Source organism: Nothobranchius furzeri, chromosome 6 (genome assembly GCF_043380555.1).
Source record: "Nothobranchius furzeri strain GRZ-AD chromosome 6, NfurGRZ-RIMD1, whole genome shotgun sequence".
Taxonomy (NCBI): domain Eukaryota; kingdom Metazoa; phylum Chordata; class Actinopteri; order Cyprinodontiformes; family Nothobranchiidae; genus Nothobranchius; species Nothobranchius furzeri.
In genome coordinates this window covers 22,901,561-22,918,994 of record NC_091746.1, presented here as the reverse complement: position 1 = coordinate 22,918,994, position 17,434 = coordinate 22,901,561, and the positions used below count along the sequence as shown (strand labels likewise).

At 42.9% G+C, this 17,434-nt stretch overlaps 1 protein-coding gene and 1 long non-coding RNA gene across 2 annotated transcripts; one reads left to right on the top strand and one right to left on the bottom strand.

Moving 5' to 3' along the window:
- Positions 1–2,785: 2,785 nt before the first annotated feature.
- On the bottom strand, positions 2,786–16,967 carry afmid (arylformamidase). The gene is made up of 11 exons (XM_015970154.3): positions 16,826–16,967; positions 12,852–12,942; positions 11,990–12,094; positions 11,877–11,925; positions 11,706–11,791; positions 11,543–11,615; positions 11,365–11,462; positions 11,209–11,287; positions 7,283–7,418; positions 3,798–3,902; positions 2,786–3,138 (listed from the first exon to the last, which is right to left on the bottom strand). The coding sequence occupies exons 1-11, from the start codon at positions 16,835–16,837 to the stop codon at positions 3,109–3,111; spliced, it is 864 nt and encodes a 287-aa protein (XP_015825640.3). The 5' UTR covers positions 16,838–16,967; the 3' UTR covers positions 2,786–3,108.
- Positions 16,393–17,426, top strand: LOC139070268 (uncharacterized). Its single transcript, XR_011520807.1, has 2 exons — positions 16,393–16,499; positions 16,843–17,426. It is a non-coding gene; the product is annotated as an uncharacterized lncRNA (long non-coding RNA).
- Positions 17,427–17,434: the final 8 nt, after the last annotated feature.

Below are 17,434 nucleotides of genomic sequence, written 5' to 3'. Positions count from 1 at the left end.
TGGAGCTGCGACGGTAAAGAAAGAAAATGATCTTTTATAAAGCGCCTCTCCAGATAAAAATCAGGAGGCGCTTCACAAAAACAAAACATTATAAATATCAAACATTTAGTTCCGTTTAAAAATTATTTAAAAGATGGGCAACATAAAGGTCCATTTACTATCGTGACTTAGTACATTAAATGACTTAATAAATTATTAACAAGACAAGACATAAGTAATGCAACACCCCCCCCCCCCCCCCCCCCGCGGCCATTGGTCTTAACCTTAAAGAGCAAGTCACCCCCAAATCAACTTTTTTTCCTGATAAACTTTATGAATGCGTGTCTAATCGTGCTGCAAACACATGTAGTCAATAGTTTTGCACTTTAGTTAAAATTGTAATTTTCTGCCTAAAATTGTCAGTGTTGTGCCGTTGTCAGGTAAAAACTCTGCACTGCATTTGAATTTAAATCTGCCATTTCTATTGGCTAAGAGGTACCATAGAGGGTTAGCTGGTACCATATGATGTCACAATGTCACTGTGAACCTGTTCGTGTGTGTATTTGTTAGCGGCTCCACCCTCTCAGTCTGGTAGGCAACAACATTTGTTGCATTTTTCAAACAGGAAGTGGAAGTGGAGTAATACTCTGGTAGGGGGTGACTTGCTCTTTAAAGTGACAATGAGTGTTTTCCCTGGGGATACCGGGCGGTACATACCTAAATCACTGCAAGCAAGCCGTATTTTTGTGTTTGAGTAAGACCTTACCAATGGTTGGCCATTAGGGTCAAAAATCCCTGGAAGCGCAGCGCAACCTCCAGCAAAACCCTTTCACCACTGGCAATGAGTGAAGATGTAAATGAGTAAAACAACATTTATGAATGGTACAAGTTTTGTAACAGTTTGTTACAAATCATTAAATGCATTTTGTCCTCACGGGCTCCCATAGAAGGAAACACGGCATCAAATATGGGGTGTTTCTCAATGTCAAGGCATCTGGCTTTGCAAGGCGATGTCTTGCGAGGCCAGGCGCCTTGCTTATGAGGACACTGTCCTTCCTTGGTCAAAGAAAACAGTTAAATGGCACAGACTTGCATCACGTTACCCCGGCAGCCATGTAACATCATGTAACACGGGACATAATGTTAATTTTATTGTATAAGTTTCAATATAAACATATAATGACCCTTTCACTTTTAATTGTGTATACATTTGTTAACTTAAATATGTAAGCGAGTTACTACGTGCTAGCCACCGAAGCTGCAACTAACCAACCATAGCTAACTGCTTTGGATATTAAAAAAAATCCAGGTATCAGCCTGATAGCTACAATTAGTTGACTTACATTAAAACTTGGAATTTGCCCCCAAAGTAGCTGCCGGTCTCTGATCCTCCATACTTTTGAAAATACTGCGCTGTATTCTGGGTAATTTTTGACCAAGGCTAGGCTACAAGACACCTCCCATGTATCCTTTAAAAATCATCTAAAAACTCACCTTTTCATCCAGGCGTTCCCTCCCTAAATGTTTCAAAAAGATGGCTTTGTTTGGGTTCACACCTTCACTTTGTTTATACTCATGATTTAATTTTCTACTTTATCACTGCTATTGTTTTTCGGATGTTTTTATTGGTTAGAGGTATTTGCCCTGATCTTTATCATGTTGGACAGCGCTTTGTGATTTATATCTGTGAAAGGTTCTATATAAATAAACTTTTACTTACTTACTATCCTTGCTCAGCTAGCTAAACGGCTAACAAATGAAGAACAGACCGCTCGGTAAAACATGAACATTGAAACATGCCTTGGCGGTTCCTAATGATGTAACCCTTAGGCAACCGTCAAGGAGAGGTTCCTTGGCATTGAGAAACACCCATGGTGTCACCCAGACTTAAACCCCCTCCCTTGTATATTAGACCCAATTTTTTTGGTTATATGTTAGAATGACACCAATATTTTTCAACAACTGGGCATCATTTAGTTCCTTTTAACAAGATTTCAGTGGATATTTCCAGAGATTAACAATAAGAAATACACATAATCTCTTTAAGCACACTTAATAGTTCACAATAAAGGGACCCTATGTTTATCAATGCTGAGTAATAATGTTAATAAAGAGACCCTTATTGTAAAGTATTACCAAAATATGGGTAATAGTGAAATTATTGGATCCCGGGAAAGGTAGAATTGGTAGGAGGAGCTGAATGAGGAGGAGGTGAAGGTCCCACCAAAGCCAGCCCAAACAGGTGAGTTTTCAGCTGCTTTTTAAAGGAGACCACTGAGTCCATTGATCTCATTTCTCATTTATTTCGATCCCCAGTAGCTGCAACTTGTACAGCTACTCTTGCAAAAATAAATTAAATAAAATACCCCCAAACACACCCAAATAGCTACATAATAACATTGACAATCAAAACTATTTCAAAGTACTAGATCTCATTATTTTTATTCTCATCATTATTATTTTCCAATTTCTCAGCAAATGCTGTTTTAGCATTACCATCCATCCATCCGTCCATCTTCTTTACCCTCTTATCCTCGCCGGGTGGGGGGGTGGGGGGCTGGTTTCAGTGCCTATCTCCTGCTGTCTCCAGGCATGCAGGCGGGGTACACCCTGGACAGGTTGCCAGTACATCGCAGGGCAACACAGGACAAACTACCAAGCACACTCACACCTAAGGACAATTTTGAGAGACCGATGAACCTAAGTCATGTTTTTGGACTGTGGGAGGAAGCCGGTCTGTCGTGCTGCAGATTGTCACAAAACACCCATCTGCAGAACTCTGGAAACATGCCAGAGACAATGATCACCTCTACGTCATTTATTATGCACTGAACTGTTTCCTGACAATAACACTGCACTAATAGTTGTTCCTTTTTAACAGAACAAAGATGGAGAAATTTGCTCAAAAATAATTCAGGCACATTATTTTGTCTTTGAAGTTACACGTGTCGGATACCCGATTCACAATGGATGCTAGAAAAATAATTACCCAGATAGTAAACTAGACCAGAGAGAGGATACTGGCTTATTGAACAGAACTCTTTTTAATACACATTTCATCCCCATCAGTCCCCAAAGACTGGGTTCAAAGGTCGGTGGTGATACAGAAGCTTGCTGGTGTCAAACACTTCAGCTCTTCTCCATCATTTTCACAAGGAGCTACAGAGAAAATCAGGACAAAAAAGAAAGAAACAGGTGACATTAATACAGGTAAAGAGTGGAGGACAGAGCAGCCTCTTGCAGAACAAGTTACAGGTCTGTGACAGCAGAAATATTTCTTGTTTGTAGGAGACCAAATACTTATTTTTCACCATAATTTGCAAATAAATAATTTAAAAATCAGACAATGTGATTTTCTGGATTTTGTCTCTCATAGTTGAGGTAAACCTATGATGAAGATTTCAGGCCTGTCATCTTTGTAAGTGGGAGAACCTGCACATTTGGAGGCTGACTAAATACTTTCTAGCCCCACTGTTTGCACTATCTTTATTCATGTCATGTTTGGGTAGAAGTTTAGAGATGGAAAAGCCTTCCTAGGCACACTTTTGTAAGCTGATCAAAAACCAAAATCAGCAACAGGTTCAAGAACTTTTAAAAGCATTTTCATGGATTTCAAAACCACTTTTAAATCATCTAACAGATGACACATTGAAACAAATCTAATATCCTTTGTTTCTTTGGGGTCAGAGACATTTTAAATATGATGCGTGGTCTTGGAGGTTTGTACGATAATGCTGCCTGAAGCCGAGTTGTTGAGGAAGAGCACCCCTTTAACAGATAAAAACATTTCTAGTTTATTAAGAATCAGGTGCTCATACCTTGGTCAGGTGGTACTCCTCATTTACCAGCTGCTCAATGATACTAAAATGATCTGTATTCACCACGTCCTCCAGGGTCACGTTCAGTCCTGCTGCTTCCAATGTCTAGAGGAAAGAAAAAAAGGATTTATTCACAAGAAAGTTTAAATGCAAAGATTATCAAACATGTTAATTTTTCCCCAAAATGTATGATTATGACTCAATATAATAGAGAGAAGTTACATTTCTGCAAACCGCAGCCCCATAACCCGTTAAATGACAGGTCAACCACTTTAGAGCACATTTTAGTCCCAGTTTATAATTGAACCATGCAAAAAGAAGCTACTGAGCCAAGAAAATTATGGGGATGTTTGAATCAAAGGTTTAACATTACATCATGCCATCATATACCATTCTATACCAAACTATAGAGAGCCTAAGTCTCCTCCCCTTCCGGTTGGCTCATGGGTCCCCGGAAGAATGAAAAAATGAATGCAAGTCCATACCATAGTATACCATATTATATATACCATAGTACATTATATACAATAGTAAACCATAATTTATTATATACCATAGCATATCATATACCATAGTATATCATAGTATATTATATACCATAGTATACCATTTTACATATACCATAGTATTTGATATACTATGGTATACCATATACTATGGTATACATGGTATATGATATACCATAGTATAACATATACAACAGTATACCATATTTTATAAGCCATAGTATATCACCCCTCCCTGGGCTGCCACCTTACCATGGTGGAGGGGTTTGAGTGTCCCAATGATCCTAGGAGCTAAGTTGTCTGAGGCTTTCTGCCTCTGTTAGGGTCACCCATGGCAAACAGGTCCTAGGTGTGGGATCAGACAAAGAGCAGTCCAAAGAGCTCTTATGAAGAAAAATATACATGGAAACATTGTTCCCTCACACGGACGCGGGTCACCGGGGTCCCCCTCTGAAGCCAGGCCTGGAGGTGGGGCACGTTGGCGAGTGCGTGATGGCCAGACTTTCACCCATGGAGCCCGGTCAGGCACAGCCCAAAGAGGAAACTTGGATCCCCTTCCCATGAGCTCACAAGTAGTGGGAGGGGCCAAAGGGGTCGGGTGCAGTGTGTGACGGGTGGTAGCCAAGGGCGGGGACCTTAGCAGTCTGATCTTCGGCTACAGAAGCTGGCTCTTGGCATGTGGAATGTCACCTCTCTGATGGGGAGGAGTCTGAGTTGGTGTGCGAGGTTGAAAAGTTCCAACTAGATATAGTTGGACTCATTTCCTTGACAGGGGTTAGACTTTTAACCACTCTGGAGCTGCTCCCACTGAGAGGCGCTGAGCAAGGGTGGGCATACTTGTTGCCCCCATCTTGGTACCTGTAAGTTGGGGTTTACCCCAGTGAATGAGAGAGTAGCCTCCTGCCGTGGGGAAGGGTCCTGACTGTGGTTTGTGCTTATGCACCAAACTACAGTTCAGACTACCCACCATTTTGGAGATCTTAGAGGGGGTGCTGGAGAGCGCTCCTTCTGGTGACTCCCTCGTTCTGCTGGGGGACTTTAACGCTCACGTGGGAAACGACAGCGAGACCTGGAGAGGTGTGGATGTGAGGAACGCCCCTGATCTGAATCTGAGCAGTGTTTTGTTATTTGACTTTTGTCCTTATCATGGATTGTCCATAATGAACACCATGTTTAGACATAAAGGTGTCCATATGTGCTCTTGGCACCAGGATACCTTAGGCCGCAGCTCGATGATCGACTTGTTGTCCTTTTGTCTGGTCTGCGGCCACATGCTGTCAACTGACCACTACATGGTGGCAAGTTGGCTCAGATGGTCGGGGAGGATGCCGGTCAGACCTGGCAGTGTTCAAACATATTGTTCAATGCTGAGGCGGCTGACTAGAGCTTTGGCCGCAGGATCGTCGGTGCCTGTCGTGGCAGCAACCCCCAAACCCGCTGGTGGACACTAGCGGTTGGGGATGCTGTCAAGCAGAAGAAAGAGTCCCATCAGGTCTTTTTGGCCTGTGGGACTCCAGAGGCTGCTGATAGGTACCGGCAGTCCAAGAGGAATGAGGCTCGGGTGGTTGTGGAGGCAAAAACCCGAGCATGGGAGGAGTTCGGTGGGACTATGGAGCAAGACTTCCGCATGGCCTCGAGCAGATTCTGGTCCACCATCTAGCGCCTCAGGAGGGGAAAGCAGTGCCCTATCAACACTGTTTATCGTGGGGACGGTGCGCTGCTGACCTCTACTCGGGACGTTGTGGATCGGTGAGCGGAATACTTCAAAGACCTCCTCAATCCTACCGGCACGTCTTCCAGTGAAGGAGCTGAGCCTGAGGATTTTGGGTTGGACTCTCATATCTCTAGGGTTGAGGTCACTGAGGGTGTCAAAACACTCTTTGGTGGCAAGGCTCTGGGTTGGATGAGATCTGCCTGGAGTTCCTTAAGTCTCTGGATGCCATTGGGCTGTGTTGGCTGACGTGGCTCTGCAATATCGCGTGGACATCGGGGGCAGTTCCACTTGACCGGCAGACCGGGGTGGTGGCCCCCCTACTTAAAACGGGGGGACCGCAGAGTGTGTTCCAACTACAGGGGGGTTACACTTCTGAGCCTCCCTGGTAAGGTCTATTCAGGGGGTTCTGGAGAAGAGGGTCCATCGGATTGTCAAACCTTGAATTCAGGAGGAGCAATATGGTTTTCGTCCTGGCCGTAGAACACTGGACCAGCTCTATACCCTTAGGGGGGTCCTGGAGGGTGCATAAGGGGGAATTCTGTGTGTTTACCATAACTGCTTGGTCTAAGATGGGTTGAAAGATAACGTGTTGGGTGTGGCTGCTGGATAACCAGAGCTGCATATCTGACCGAGGATAGCGGAGGCTATCGGGCTTCGCTGCTTCTCAGCGGCGAAAGATCCGTGATTCTGCCATTGTCGATGGTCCCGGTGTACTGCGACATTGCTCTTGGCTCCGTGTCGACCCAGCGCCGGTAGCTGACATTCCTGTCTTTGGCCAGGAGTGTGACATGGACTCGGGAGCTGAGTCGATGCTCCCAGAGACGGGACCGTCGATGATGGCGGCCTCACGGATTTTTTACCACGGTAGACCAGCGAAGCCTGATATGCTTGGTCAGCTTACCTAGTTATGATTTTGTTACTAAACAGGCCGGAGGTGCCTTCACTTTGGAGTCGCTCTACCAAGCTAAAAACGGCCAGAAAACTCCATTAGCTTTGGGTTAGCATTTAGCTAATGTCCCACTGATCTCCAACCGTGGAGCATGAGCTGATGTAAGAGGCGCCTGGCTACGACTGCAGCGGTCTGAAAAAAAATTTCTCTACAATATAAATTAAAAGCAAAAGAAATCAGCCTAAAGTCATTTTACAGCTTTAGAAAGGCTAATAAACCAGTGCCAGTGAGAGTTTGATGGACTGCTTTTATGATTTTTTTACCAGAATATTTCATTTACAAGTGTGAAGGGCTCTAAAAACACAGCTGTACTGACTTGGAAGTACTCCTCGGACTGCTTGCGAAACTCTGGTGAGTCGTTCTCGGCGACAGCCACGACGATCTGACAGCTGGAGGAGGAGAGTTTAAGCTGGGGAACCAGCCTGCTGGGGCTGTTCCTCACCGCCACCTCCCTGTCAACAACAGACAAGAGGAGTGAGGCTCCGACTGGCTCAACGGACGATGACCTTTACATCCACAACAACGCTCTCTCTGTTCACAGGCAAAGAATAACAGCTGAAACTGCAGGGTTCTCCAACATCATCTGAAACCAACGGTCAGTCCTATTTCTGAGTGGGGAGAAGAGAACGCAAACAAACTGTTGAGTTTCAGAAGCAAATGCAATTTTGTTGTATACCTGTAATTCAGTTCGGTTAATTTCTATAGCTCCAAATCAGGACCAGAGTCATCTCAAGGACCTTCACACAGCCCAATACAGGTCAGGTCATTAAGCCAATCAGCAACAAGTTTCCTACATAAGGAACCCAGCAGGTCGCATCGAGTCACTGACTAGTGTCAGAGTCTTTACAGCAGTCCTCATACTAAGCACGCATGCAGCGACAGGGGAGAGGAAAACTCCCTTATACGTTTAAGAATATTGAATTTTGGGAAAAATGCACTAATGAACTCTTTTTACTGGTAACCATTATTATGCAGGACTGGGTTGTTTTGTCTTTGTTTACTGAAGCAACAATATAACTTATAGCTGCTTCGTGAACAAACACTGATCCGCTCAAATATGTAGAAAAATATTCATTTTCTTGTAGATTTGATGTGAAAGCGTTATGAAAGTGAGTTTGTTCCTCTGTTTATCTAGACCTGGCATAACCCAAACTCCTCTCACAAAGAACTCCCATCAGCTCCACTCGAGGGAATGCTAGGCATTCCCAGGCCAGCATGTGCCCTGTGTCGACTCATTATAATTATTATAAAAATGAGTTGGTACAGAAACAGAACAATTACACACATATAAATTCTTAGGAATTACTTTCGATGGGAAACATCTAAATGATTTAGTTAAAAATATAAAAAAATATAGAAGTTATGAGTAGAATGATATTTGTTTTAGATATAAAATCTCTTCAGGTACTTTATAATTCCTTTATTCTTCCATATCTGAGCTATGGTGTTGAAATATGGGGAAATAATTACAGAGCAAATAATTACCTTATATTTACTTTAAAATGAGACAAGTTGCAGGTCTGCTTCTGTTCTAGAATAATGAAAAGTGGTGACAGCAGGTGTAGATCAGCTGATGAGAAGTGTGTTCTAACTGGATAACAACCTATGAAGCCTATGATACCTGAGCTTAAGAGCCAACAGATATAAAGTCAGTCTAACAGGGCGATATATGCAACAAGATGTTTTACAAGCACTCGTCTGACATTTTTCAGGTTCTTTTGTAAAACAAACTGAAACCCGGTTGTTGCAAAACAGGACAGAATGGTTTTTATGGTGATGAGTTTGCATCTTCTTTAAAAGACTCCTCAACATCTGGCTGCAGACAGAAAAACCCTGCAGCCTATCGCAGGAGAGCCCTTCCAGACCACCAGAGGCGAGAAAGTCGGGCTCTTCCTTGGACATCCCACGATTCCAAATGGCGCACCCAGGGGCCTCCTGCTGGCAGGACACGCTGAAACCACCTCCCCTGGGGGCTCATCTTGATGTGGACGAGCAGCAGCTCTACTCCCAGTCCCTCCCGGGTGTCAAAGCTCCTCTCCCTAACGCCGGGGACACACTGGCCGCGGAAGCGCCGCGAAAATGCGACCGCCTTCATTCGGCGCCCTTGTTAAGCTATTCTATAGACCACACGGGCCGCCGAAGCGCCGCGAATCGCCTCGCGCTGGCGCTCCAGCCCGCGCCGTGCAGCGATCATTTCGGCGTTGGCTCTATTTTTTTCGCGAGCTGCGGGTGAATCGCGTCAATTCTGGCAGGAAGTCAAACCTAGACATAAGAGGCAGGCCGGTAAAGTTAACAAAATAAAGCATTTCAAAATAAAATTCCGCAATAGTCAAATGTGTTCGTAAACAGACACTGCAGAAAAACCACACGAACACACACACACATCGAACTTGAGTGAGTGTGTGACCACGTGAAGGGGGTTGTGGTTTTGGGTGTCTTTTTTCCGGAGCAAACAGGACAGAGAGGCAGAAAGTCTGAGGCAAGCAGTTAGGATGGATGACTTTAAATGAATTATGGAAGTTGAGAAACACAATGAGCTGTACGACCCCCGAAAATCAGGGTTATTTACGTACCCATTTCGGAAGAAACTGCTAGGATACAGCTGCAGAATTGGAGCGGGTTCCAAGAGATTCAACTGGCAGAAACAACTCATACCATAGGTTCATACACACACACACACACGCGCACACACACACAAACACACGCACACGCGTACAAACACTCAAAACGTAGAGGAAAAGAGCTGAGAAAAGGCAGAGAGGAAATGGAGGACACCAGGTGTTTAAAAGAAAAACTACAGCTGAGCCGAGGCGCGCCTCGACTGGGGCGCGTCTGATCTGAACTGAGGAGCGGCGAGCAGCGGCCGAATTTCGTGAGCGATTCGCTTCTCGGCGCTTCGCGGCGCTTCGCGGCGCTTCCGCGGCCGGTGTGTCCCCGGCGTAAGACTGAGCTTGGCCACCATGTGATGAAGCTCGTCTCCGCTGCTTGTTCTGTAGGACCCTAACTGAAGGTTTGGCGATTGTAGACAAAGAAGCACATCCCCCCTCAGGAACTGTTTTCAGGATCTAGATGCCATTCTTCCCACAGGTGTGTTCCCACTGCAGGAATCAGGGCCCAAACATAGCAGGGTAGAAATGTCCCCAAGAGAAGTGCCTTTGTCCTCCTTCCAACCTTCAGAATTACACTTCCATCTACATACTGTGGACGATTTCTGCTGAAATCCAAGTACTAGAAAACAGGTCCTTAAAGGGACTGTACAGAGTTTTGAATTTTTATGCTCGCGATTGCCCCCTCAGGCCAAAAGCGTAATGGCAGCTTCAATAGTAGGCTCGTGCACGAGGCGCGCATGCTGTACGTGCACACTCCTTAACGAAAATAACAGCTGAGACAGTCCCGTGTGTGTGTGTGGCCCGGAGGACAGAGGACAGGAGAACACGCAGCTAATTAATTAAATAATTTGGTTCTGTACCTTTCTCTTCAGCACAGCCGACAAAGGTTTATGATGGGTCAGTCCTCCTGCATGCTCAGATCATTCCCTTCCCTTGCTTGAAAAATTGTTCCAAACTGAAAATTGAACCCACATCTTTTTATCTGTGAATTCAATGCCGTTTGGCGAGTCTCAAATAAAAATTTGGGCATCTTACTGTAAAAAAATATACCAATAATGTAAAAAAGAAACTCTAAACAAACTAAGGTCACATCCAGATTCGAACCCTGGGTCTTCTGCATGAAAGTCCAACGTCTTACCAGATGAGCTAAAGCACCAGTGATGTATTTTGTATCTGTAGCTTTTATATCCTTGATGACAGCTGAAACGTTCAAAGAACAGTTCAAAGCGAAAATGGCTATTTTGTTGCTAATTTGCAAGAAATATCTAGAAGAAAGTAGCTAAGGGTCCTCAGAAATGTAGCTAGGTTCATCACTAGGCGTTAGGAACAGCGGCAAAGTCACTGAGTTGGCACTACCTCTCTCTCTGCTGCTAAAGCTACTGATGGCAAATGCTACGGGCTATGCCTGAGCGTGAACACGCATGAAGCAGCCTGCTCGACCCGAGCATCTCTCTTTTTCTGTGATTTTACAGAAAAACAGGCAATCACAGTAAAAACGCCAGGGCTCATTCTATAGGACCAGGGCATTGCAGGAGAATGTATGAAGAAGAAATTTATTATTTCTATACACGTTTTGGCTGTCAAACTTCCATAATGCCCCTTTAATATGCTCCTAGTTACTGCAGGTACCTACTCTGTCATCTTCAGGGGCTCATTGACGTAGGTGGGCAGGATGGGCAGGAGGTCGTATATACCACTCACAAGGAAAGCACCTGGAGAACATAAAAGAAAAACTGGTTTTGTTCTTCCTGCTTCACACTGAAGCTAAGCATCCACTTCCATCTGTGACCTTTGATCTGTGGAGCAAGGCTGTGCTGAGACCAGTCGGTGGAGAGCACCATCGCGGCCAGGTGAGCCCCAGCAGAGTGGCCGCACAGGTAAAGACCACTAATTGAAAGAGCAGAAGGACCTCAATGACCCTCAATTTATAAAAGCCTTTACCCGAATATGAAATATAAATGCGTTACCTGATGTGAGAATACTGCTGCACGACGGAAACGATGCTCCTGCGAACCTGTGACACCATCAGGTCCATGTCACCTAAAAGTGAGGCGAAGCAGACAGCTGACCTGTTCACATCATCCCTTAAACCTTCCTGATTTCCACAGGAACAGAAATGAAAAGGGCTACCTTTGGGCGCGATGTCGTAACCAACGGCAACCACAACTACACCCTTTCCGATGAGCGGAACGGCCATGAATCCAGACTCTTCTTTGCTAGACAGATTAACGTAAAACCCGAACAGGACATCTAAATACACAAATGAAATGTAAAGACTTTCCTGAGGTCACCAGGGTTTACCTGAGAAACTGCCAGTAGCCTCCGTGAATGTAAATAACAAGGTTAACGTCTGAAAGAGACAGGATGAAGACGTTTAGTGTCACGTATGACGCAAGCTGACAGCATGTTTGTACCTAAGGAGTTGGTGCTGGGGATGTACACATCCATTTTCTCTCCATCTCCATCTCCGTAAGGAACGTCGAGTAAAGTCTGAGCCAGACCACGAGCTTGCGCCGTACCTGAAATAAAGAGAATATCAATCATAATGACAGGTAAAGATGACTATAGCTAGGGATGAATCACTTAGAGGAAAAATAAGTATGAAAGAACTTTTTATTCCCTCTGGATAAAGGTTGGGAACGGCTGCGTCAACAAATGTGGATCTATGACGCCTAATAATGAGCAAATAAAGGTCATCTTTCTCATATGACAGGTGTGTGTGTACTTGTCTTTATATGGACACATTTTTACCTTTAACCATAGTGTGTGGACATTTCCACATTGTGGGGACATCCTGTTGTCCACAACATGACAACATACGTGGTTTTAGGGTATGGGAAAGTGGAGGCCCAAAAATGAATGGAAGTCAATGGAGGGTTCTCACGAGGATACAGGGACAAGTGTGTGTGTGTGTGTGTGTGTGTGAGAGAGAGAGAGAGAGAGAGAGAGAGAGAGAAAGAGAGAGAGAGAGAGAGAGAGAGAGAGAGAGAGAGAGAGAGAGAGACTTTAAATCTAACTATATAGAATAAATGATATAAATGATATGAACTGAATAAAAATGGCCCAAGATCAACCCTAACCGCCCAAACATTTGAATCTGAATGAATAAACAGCGTGGTACCTGAGGGAGTACGGCATTTAGGAAAACGTTTCCCTCGTAGACTTTTAAAGGGTATACAACATTTGGCACAACACCTGTTCCCTGCGCTGCTAGCTTAACTATTCTACTTTATGCTCGGTGTAAAAAATTTGCGTCTTGCTTGAAAACAAACCGACCTTCCTTTAAAGCTTTTACGTGGGCCTTGATCACGTCGTCTGCCGCCATCCTGTGGGACCACCTGCTGGGTGAATACTGCTTCTCCAGCTCCTAGTTGACAGAAATACTCGTGAGCCGCTCGGCCATGAAAGCACGCAGCGATGCTAAACACCACCGGGGGGAGTAAACACGCGGCACACAGCGCCCCCTGTTGCTCAAACCCACTCACTGCGAGTGTCTGTCTCTCATGAGCTACAAATAATCAGCAAACTAGTCAATAAATAATGTTGTGTTCCTTCAAACTCAGTTACATTTGGTATTTCACTAATCGAAAACGGTATCAAATTACATGCATACACATTTATATATTTATAAACCTTTGATACACTTGACCTGTTACTTTCTTGAAATGTATTTATCTCTTTACCCTTGTTGACTGTGATGTTTTAAAATAACTGTTAATGAGAAATAACATTTTGCCTAAATGACAAACAAATAAGCAAATATTTATTCATTTATTTAACTTGTGTTTTTCAGGAGGATAAACTGCTTGAGATGTAACATCTCGTTGTCGAGCAGGTCCTCCTTCCACACAACCGATAAAGAATAAGATGGCAGAGTTAATTAAATACAATATACCTACAATAAAATGACAACAATAACAAATAAATAAAACTTCAGAAATAAAAAAAATTAATAAAAGATAAAAATTAAAAATAAAACTGCTGCGAGTCACTCCAAGCAAAAAAGGACATTTCACTAACATCATATATACATAAATTTACATCCAAACTAATTGAGAATAATTGGCAACAAAAAACAGCAATGCACCAAACAAATACACAAATTCATCATTAGAGTCATAGCAGTCACAGATCGGCTTCACGTGAACATAAATATTGCAACTAAATGGACGAAGTGACGACATGGACCTTAATTCGGTAGGTAACTTATTCCAGTCATGAGGAGCTTTAACGCTAAAGGAGAATCTCCCCACCTCCTTTTCAAAACGAGGAACAACAACCGATGGATGATCGGTTAGACGGGTGGAATACAAGGAATCAATGGGAACCCGCAAAACTTTCAGATAAGATGGAAAATCAAAATAGATACATTTAAAAATAAATATCAACCAATGAAATTGATGTCTAGCTTTTAAGGGCAACCAAGCATTCAGACTACTAACAATGATGAGTATTGAAAGGACACCGTAAAGCAAAGCGACATAAGCTTTTGTAGTCAACATCAAGGGATCGCAGGCTAGCAGCCGTAGAGTTTTGATTCAACATATCTGCATAATCAATAATCGGCAGCAGAAGCTGAGTGACAATCCGCTTACATACTGTCAGTTTAAACAATGTGTGACCTTATGACATATCATGTCAATATGATATTTAAAAGACAACTCTGGCTCAAGCCAAACTCCTAAATATTAATATTTAGCAGAAGAATGTACTGCAGTGAAATCCAAAAAGTGCAGATTAAGAGTCCCATCGATACCAGAGTAAACACTTCTTCTATGGAACAACATGGAACACGTTTTTGATTAATTTAGAAGAAGTTTGTTCTGAGCTAGTCAGAGCTGCACTTCATCAAAATGAAGCTGTATGAGAATCGTGTAGATTTACTTGGCTTAGAACAATCTAAGACCGTGTCATCTGTGTACAACTGAACGGAACAGGAGCTGCAACACCTTGGTAAACCATTGATGACAATTGAAAATAGTAACGGTCCAAGTGAAGAACCTTGGGGAACACCCCTAATGACTCGTCTCGTGTTGGACTCAGAAACACCAAAAGAAACTAATTCAGAATGATGATGAAAATAAGAATTAAACCACAAAAGATACAACCTTGATAGACCAATAGCATTTGTCGAAAAGTAGATAATGGTCTACAAGATCAAAAGCTTTTGTTAAGTCAAGAAAAATAGCACCCCCAAATAGTGTTTTTAACTCCATCAGCTTTTACTAGTAGATTATACTGGTTTGATTGTTAGATGTTTGTAAATTACAGTGATCCCTCGCTACTTCACGGTTCATTTATCGTGGATTCACGACTTCGCGGATTTTTTCTTTGGAGCCTTATTCAAGGGAAATTCGCTGATTCGCGGAATTTTTCACCGATTCGCGGTATTTTTCTATGCGAAATATCAAGAAATTCCTGTTTTTTTCATCAATTTCATCATAAAATGCACTTTTTGTAATAAAACTATAAAAAAAACAAGTAAAAATATTCTTCTATGTAAAGGGAGGGCTTTGAAAGTCTGAATACTGAATATGTACCTGTTAAATAAATACTGTAAATATGGTGTCCCTACTTCGCGGATTTTCACCTATCGCGGCCAGGTCTGGAACGCATCTACCGCGAGAAACGAGGGATCACTGTATATAATATAATATGATATTATATTATATGTTACGTTACGTTACAAAACATTATATTATATTATATTATATTATATTATATTATATTATATTATATTATATTACACAATAGGTAAAGCTGACCTTGGCCTTCACCTTTCTGTCAGACTGTGAGGACAAATGTAATGGGCTAGGTCAGTATTCTGAGATTTCACCAAACATCCAACTCTTTCTATCTGCTTGAGTGCCAATAAAGGCTTTCAGATCCTGATGAATTCATTTGTAAATTTTAGCTCTGTATTTAAACCAAGATGCTCCTTTTGGGGCATTCAAGTTTTATCTTACTGTAAACTTTATTCTTATGATCGCACGGCTTTCAAGCTGGTTAAATACAATCCTGGGGCCTCATTTGTCAAGCTTGCTTACGCACAAAACAAGGTCGGAAAACTGCGTAAGCAACTTTCCACGCAAACTTTGGGATTTATGAAAGAAAACTTTGCGGAAAAATGTGCGCAACTTTAAGTTGACTAAGGACCTGGCTTACGCACATTGTGGATGTGGAGAGCACCTGCAGTGCTGCTGCTGAGAAGGATAAAATTATGAAATCCTGCAGCATTACCACTTGAAATGCTTCGTTTTCACACAGGACAAGACCCCCACACGCACACACTCACGCGCACACACACACACACGCACACACGCATACACACAGCCTGAAGCGCAGAATACGGAATGCAGAATATCAGCCGAGGGACAGATTGAGACAGAATGTCATGCGTCTGTGACAGTGTGTGTGTCCTGTCACTGTGACCCGATTGATCATGCGCCCTGGTTACTTGTACAGGGGAGATCTCCGTTTGGGTGACTGGTTGGCACGCGCGTCTGGGGATCAAATCCTGATCGGATCATATTTTTTTTATCCGCCACAGATCTCCCTAAAGAACTCAGCATTGACGGCTTCAGCAACGCTGTGCCACTCCGTGGATTTTCTCTTATTTGTTTTGCAAAAGCATTTCGTTTCATTTCTCCACCTCACCCAAAGGCACCTCAACTTCTGCTTGTGAAATAGCACTTCCTTGATCTGCGGTCGTGATCGAAATGCTGCAACAAGCCGGCTTATGTATATGCATGAGATCCACAAGGCACTTTGCACTGACTATTTATGGCAGTAAGTGGGCGTGGTGAGGGTGGGATGTGACTAAAATGCAGCTGAGAAACATTCTCGTTAGTCTCCGATTTATGAAGCGGAGATTGTGTGCAGCTGTGTGTACTCCATGTTTGATAGATCACAAACCTACTTGGCGTAAGTACATTTTAAGTACGGTTTTAGTAAGGATTCTACGCAATGTTTGATAAATGAGACCCCAGATCTTTATTTCTGATAAAATCATCTGATATTGATGTAAAAGATTCTGAATATAATTTGACACAATGATGATGTGAATGGGTGAGTGACTGACTGTGTTGTGAAGCGCCTTGGGGGGTTGTAGAACCCTAAGAAGGCGCCACACAAATACCTCCTGTCAGCTATCAGATGGTCTCTTTCATTAACCTGTATGAAGCTTATTGGTTGCCTTTAACAATCTGATACAAAATAAAATGAGAAAACACTTTTGTTTAAACTCTTACCTCTTTCTTCATTTTAGTCCAGTGGATCCACAGGAAAAGTCCAACCAACACTTGCGGAAAATCTGAACTTTAGTCTAATGATCTACTGTGCAAACACAGCGACCCTTTTTGATCTTCATTCAAAGAGAACCTGCCTCTGGTGAAACGTTCATTAACTGTGGAGTGTCTGGAAACGCGGCACCATGGAGAAGAGACACTAGGGAAGTGAAAGCATGAGGCATCTTTAAAAATAATTATTTTATATGCATCTTATTGACCAATAAGTGCAATTATGTGAAATACATGTAATCTGAAAAAAGTTCTCCTTTCTATTCATGTTTGTTTGCACCTGTCCTTCAAAAACTACAGAAACGATTTTGTAAATGTAATTATGCACGTTAAAGCCGGTGGTTAAAGCTTACTTTCTTCGTTTAATGTATGTATAAACTTATTTTTAGCTTGAGACGTACCATCTCGTTTTCGAGCGGGTACAACAAGTGAGTTAACATCTACAAGATGATCATCTATGTCCATGGTTTTAGCTTCTGTGTGCTTTTATCTTCCTTTTGTCCCTGTACTTTTGTAAACTTAAAATGTTGTCAATAAAGTTAAGCCAAACTGTTATGGCGC

Excerpts from the sequence above, each read along its gene's own strand:
- afmid (XM_015970154.3), bottom strand. Across the intron at positions 11,463-11,542 it reads CAGCAGTATTCTCACATCAG|TGGTCTTTACCTGTGCGGCC; the intron begins GTAACGCATTTA and ends TCTTTCAATTAG. Across the intron at positions 7,419-11,208 it reads GAGCCCCTGAAGATGACAGA|GGAGGTGGCGGTGAGGAACA; the intron begins GTAGGTACCTGC and ends TGTTGTTGACAG.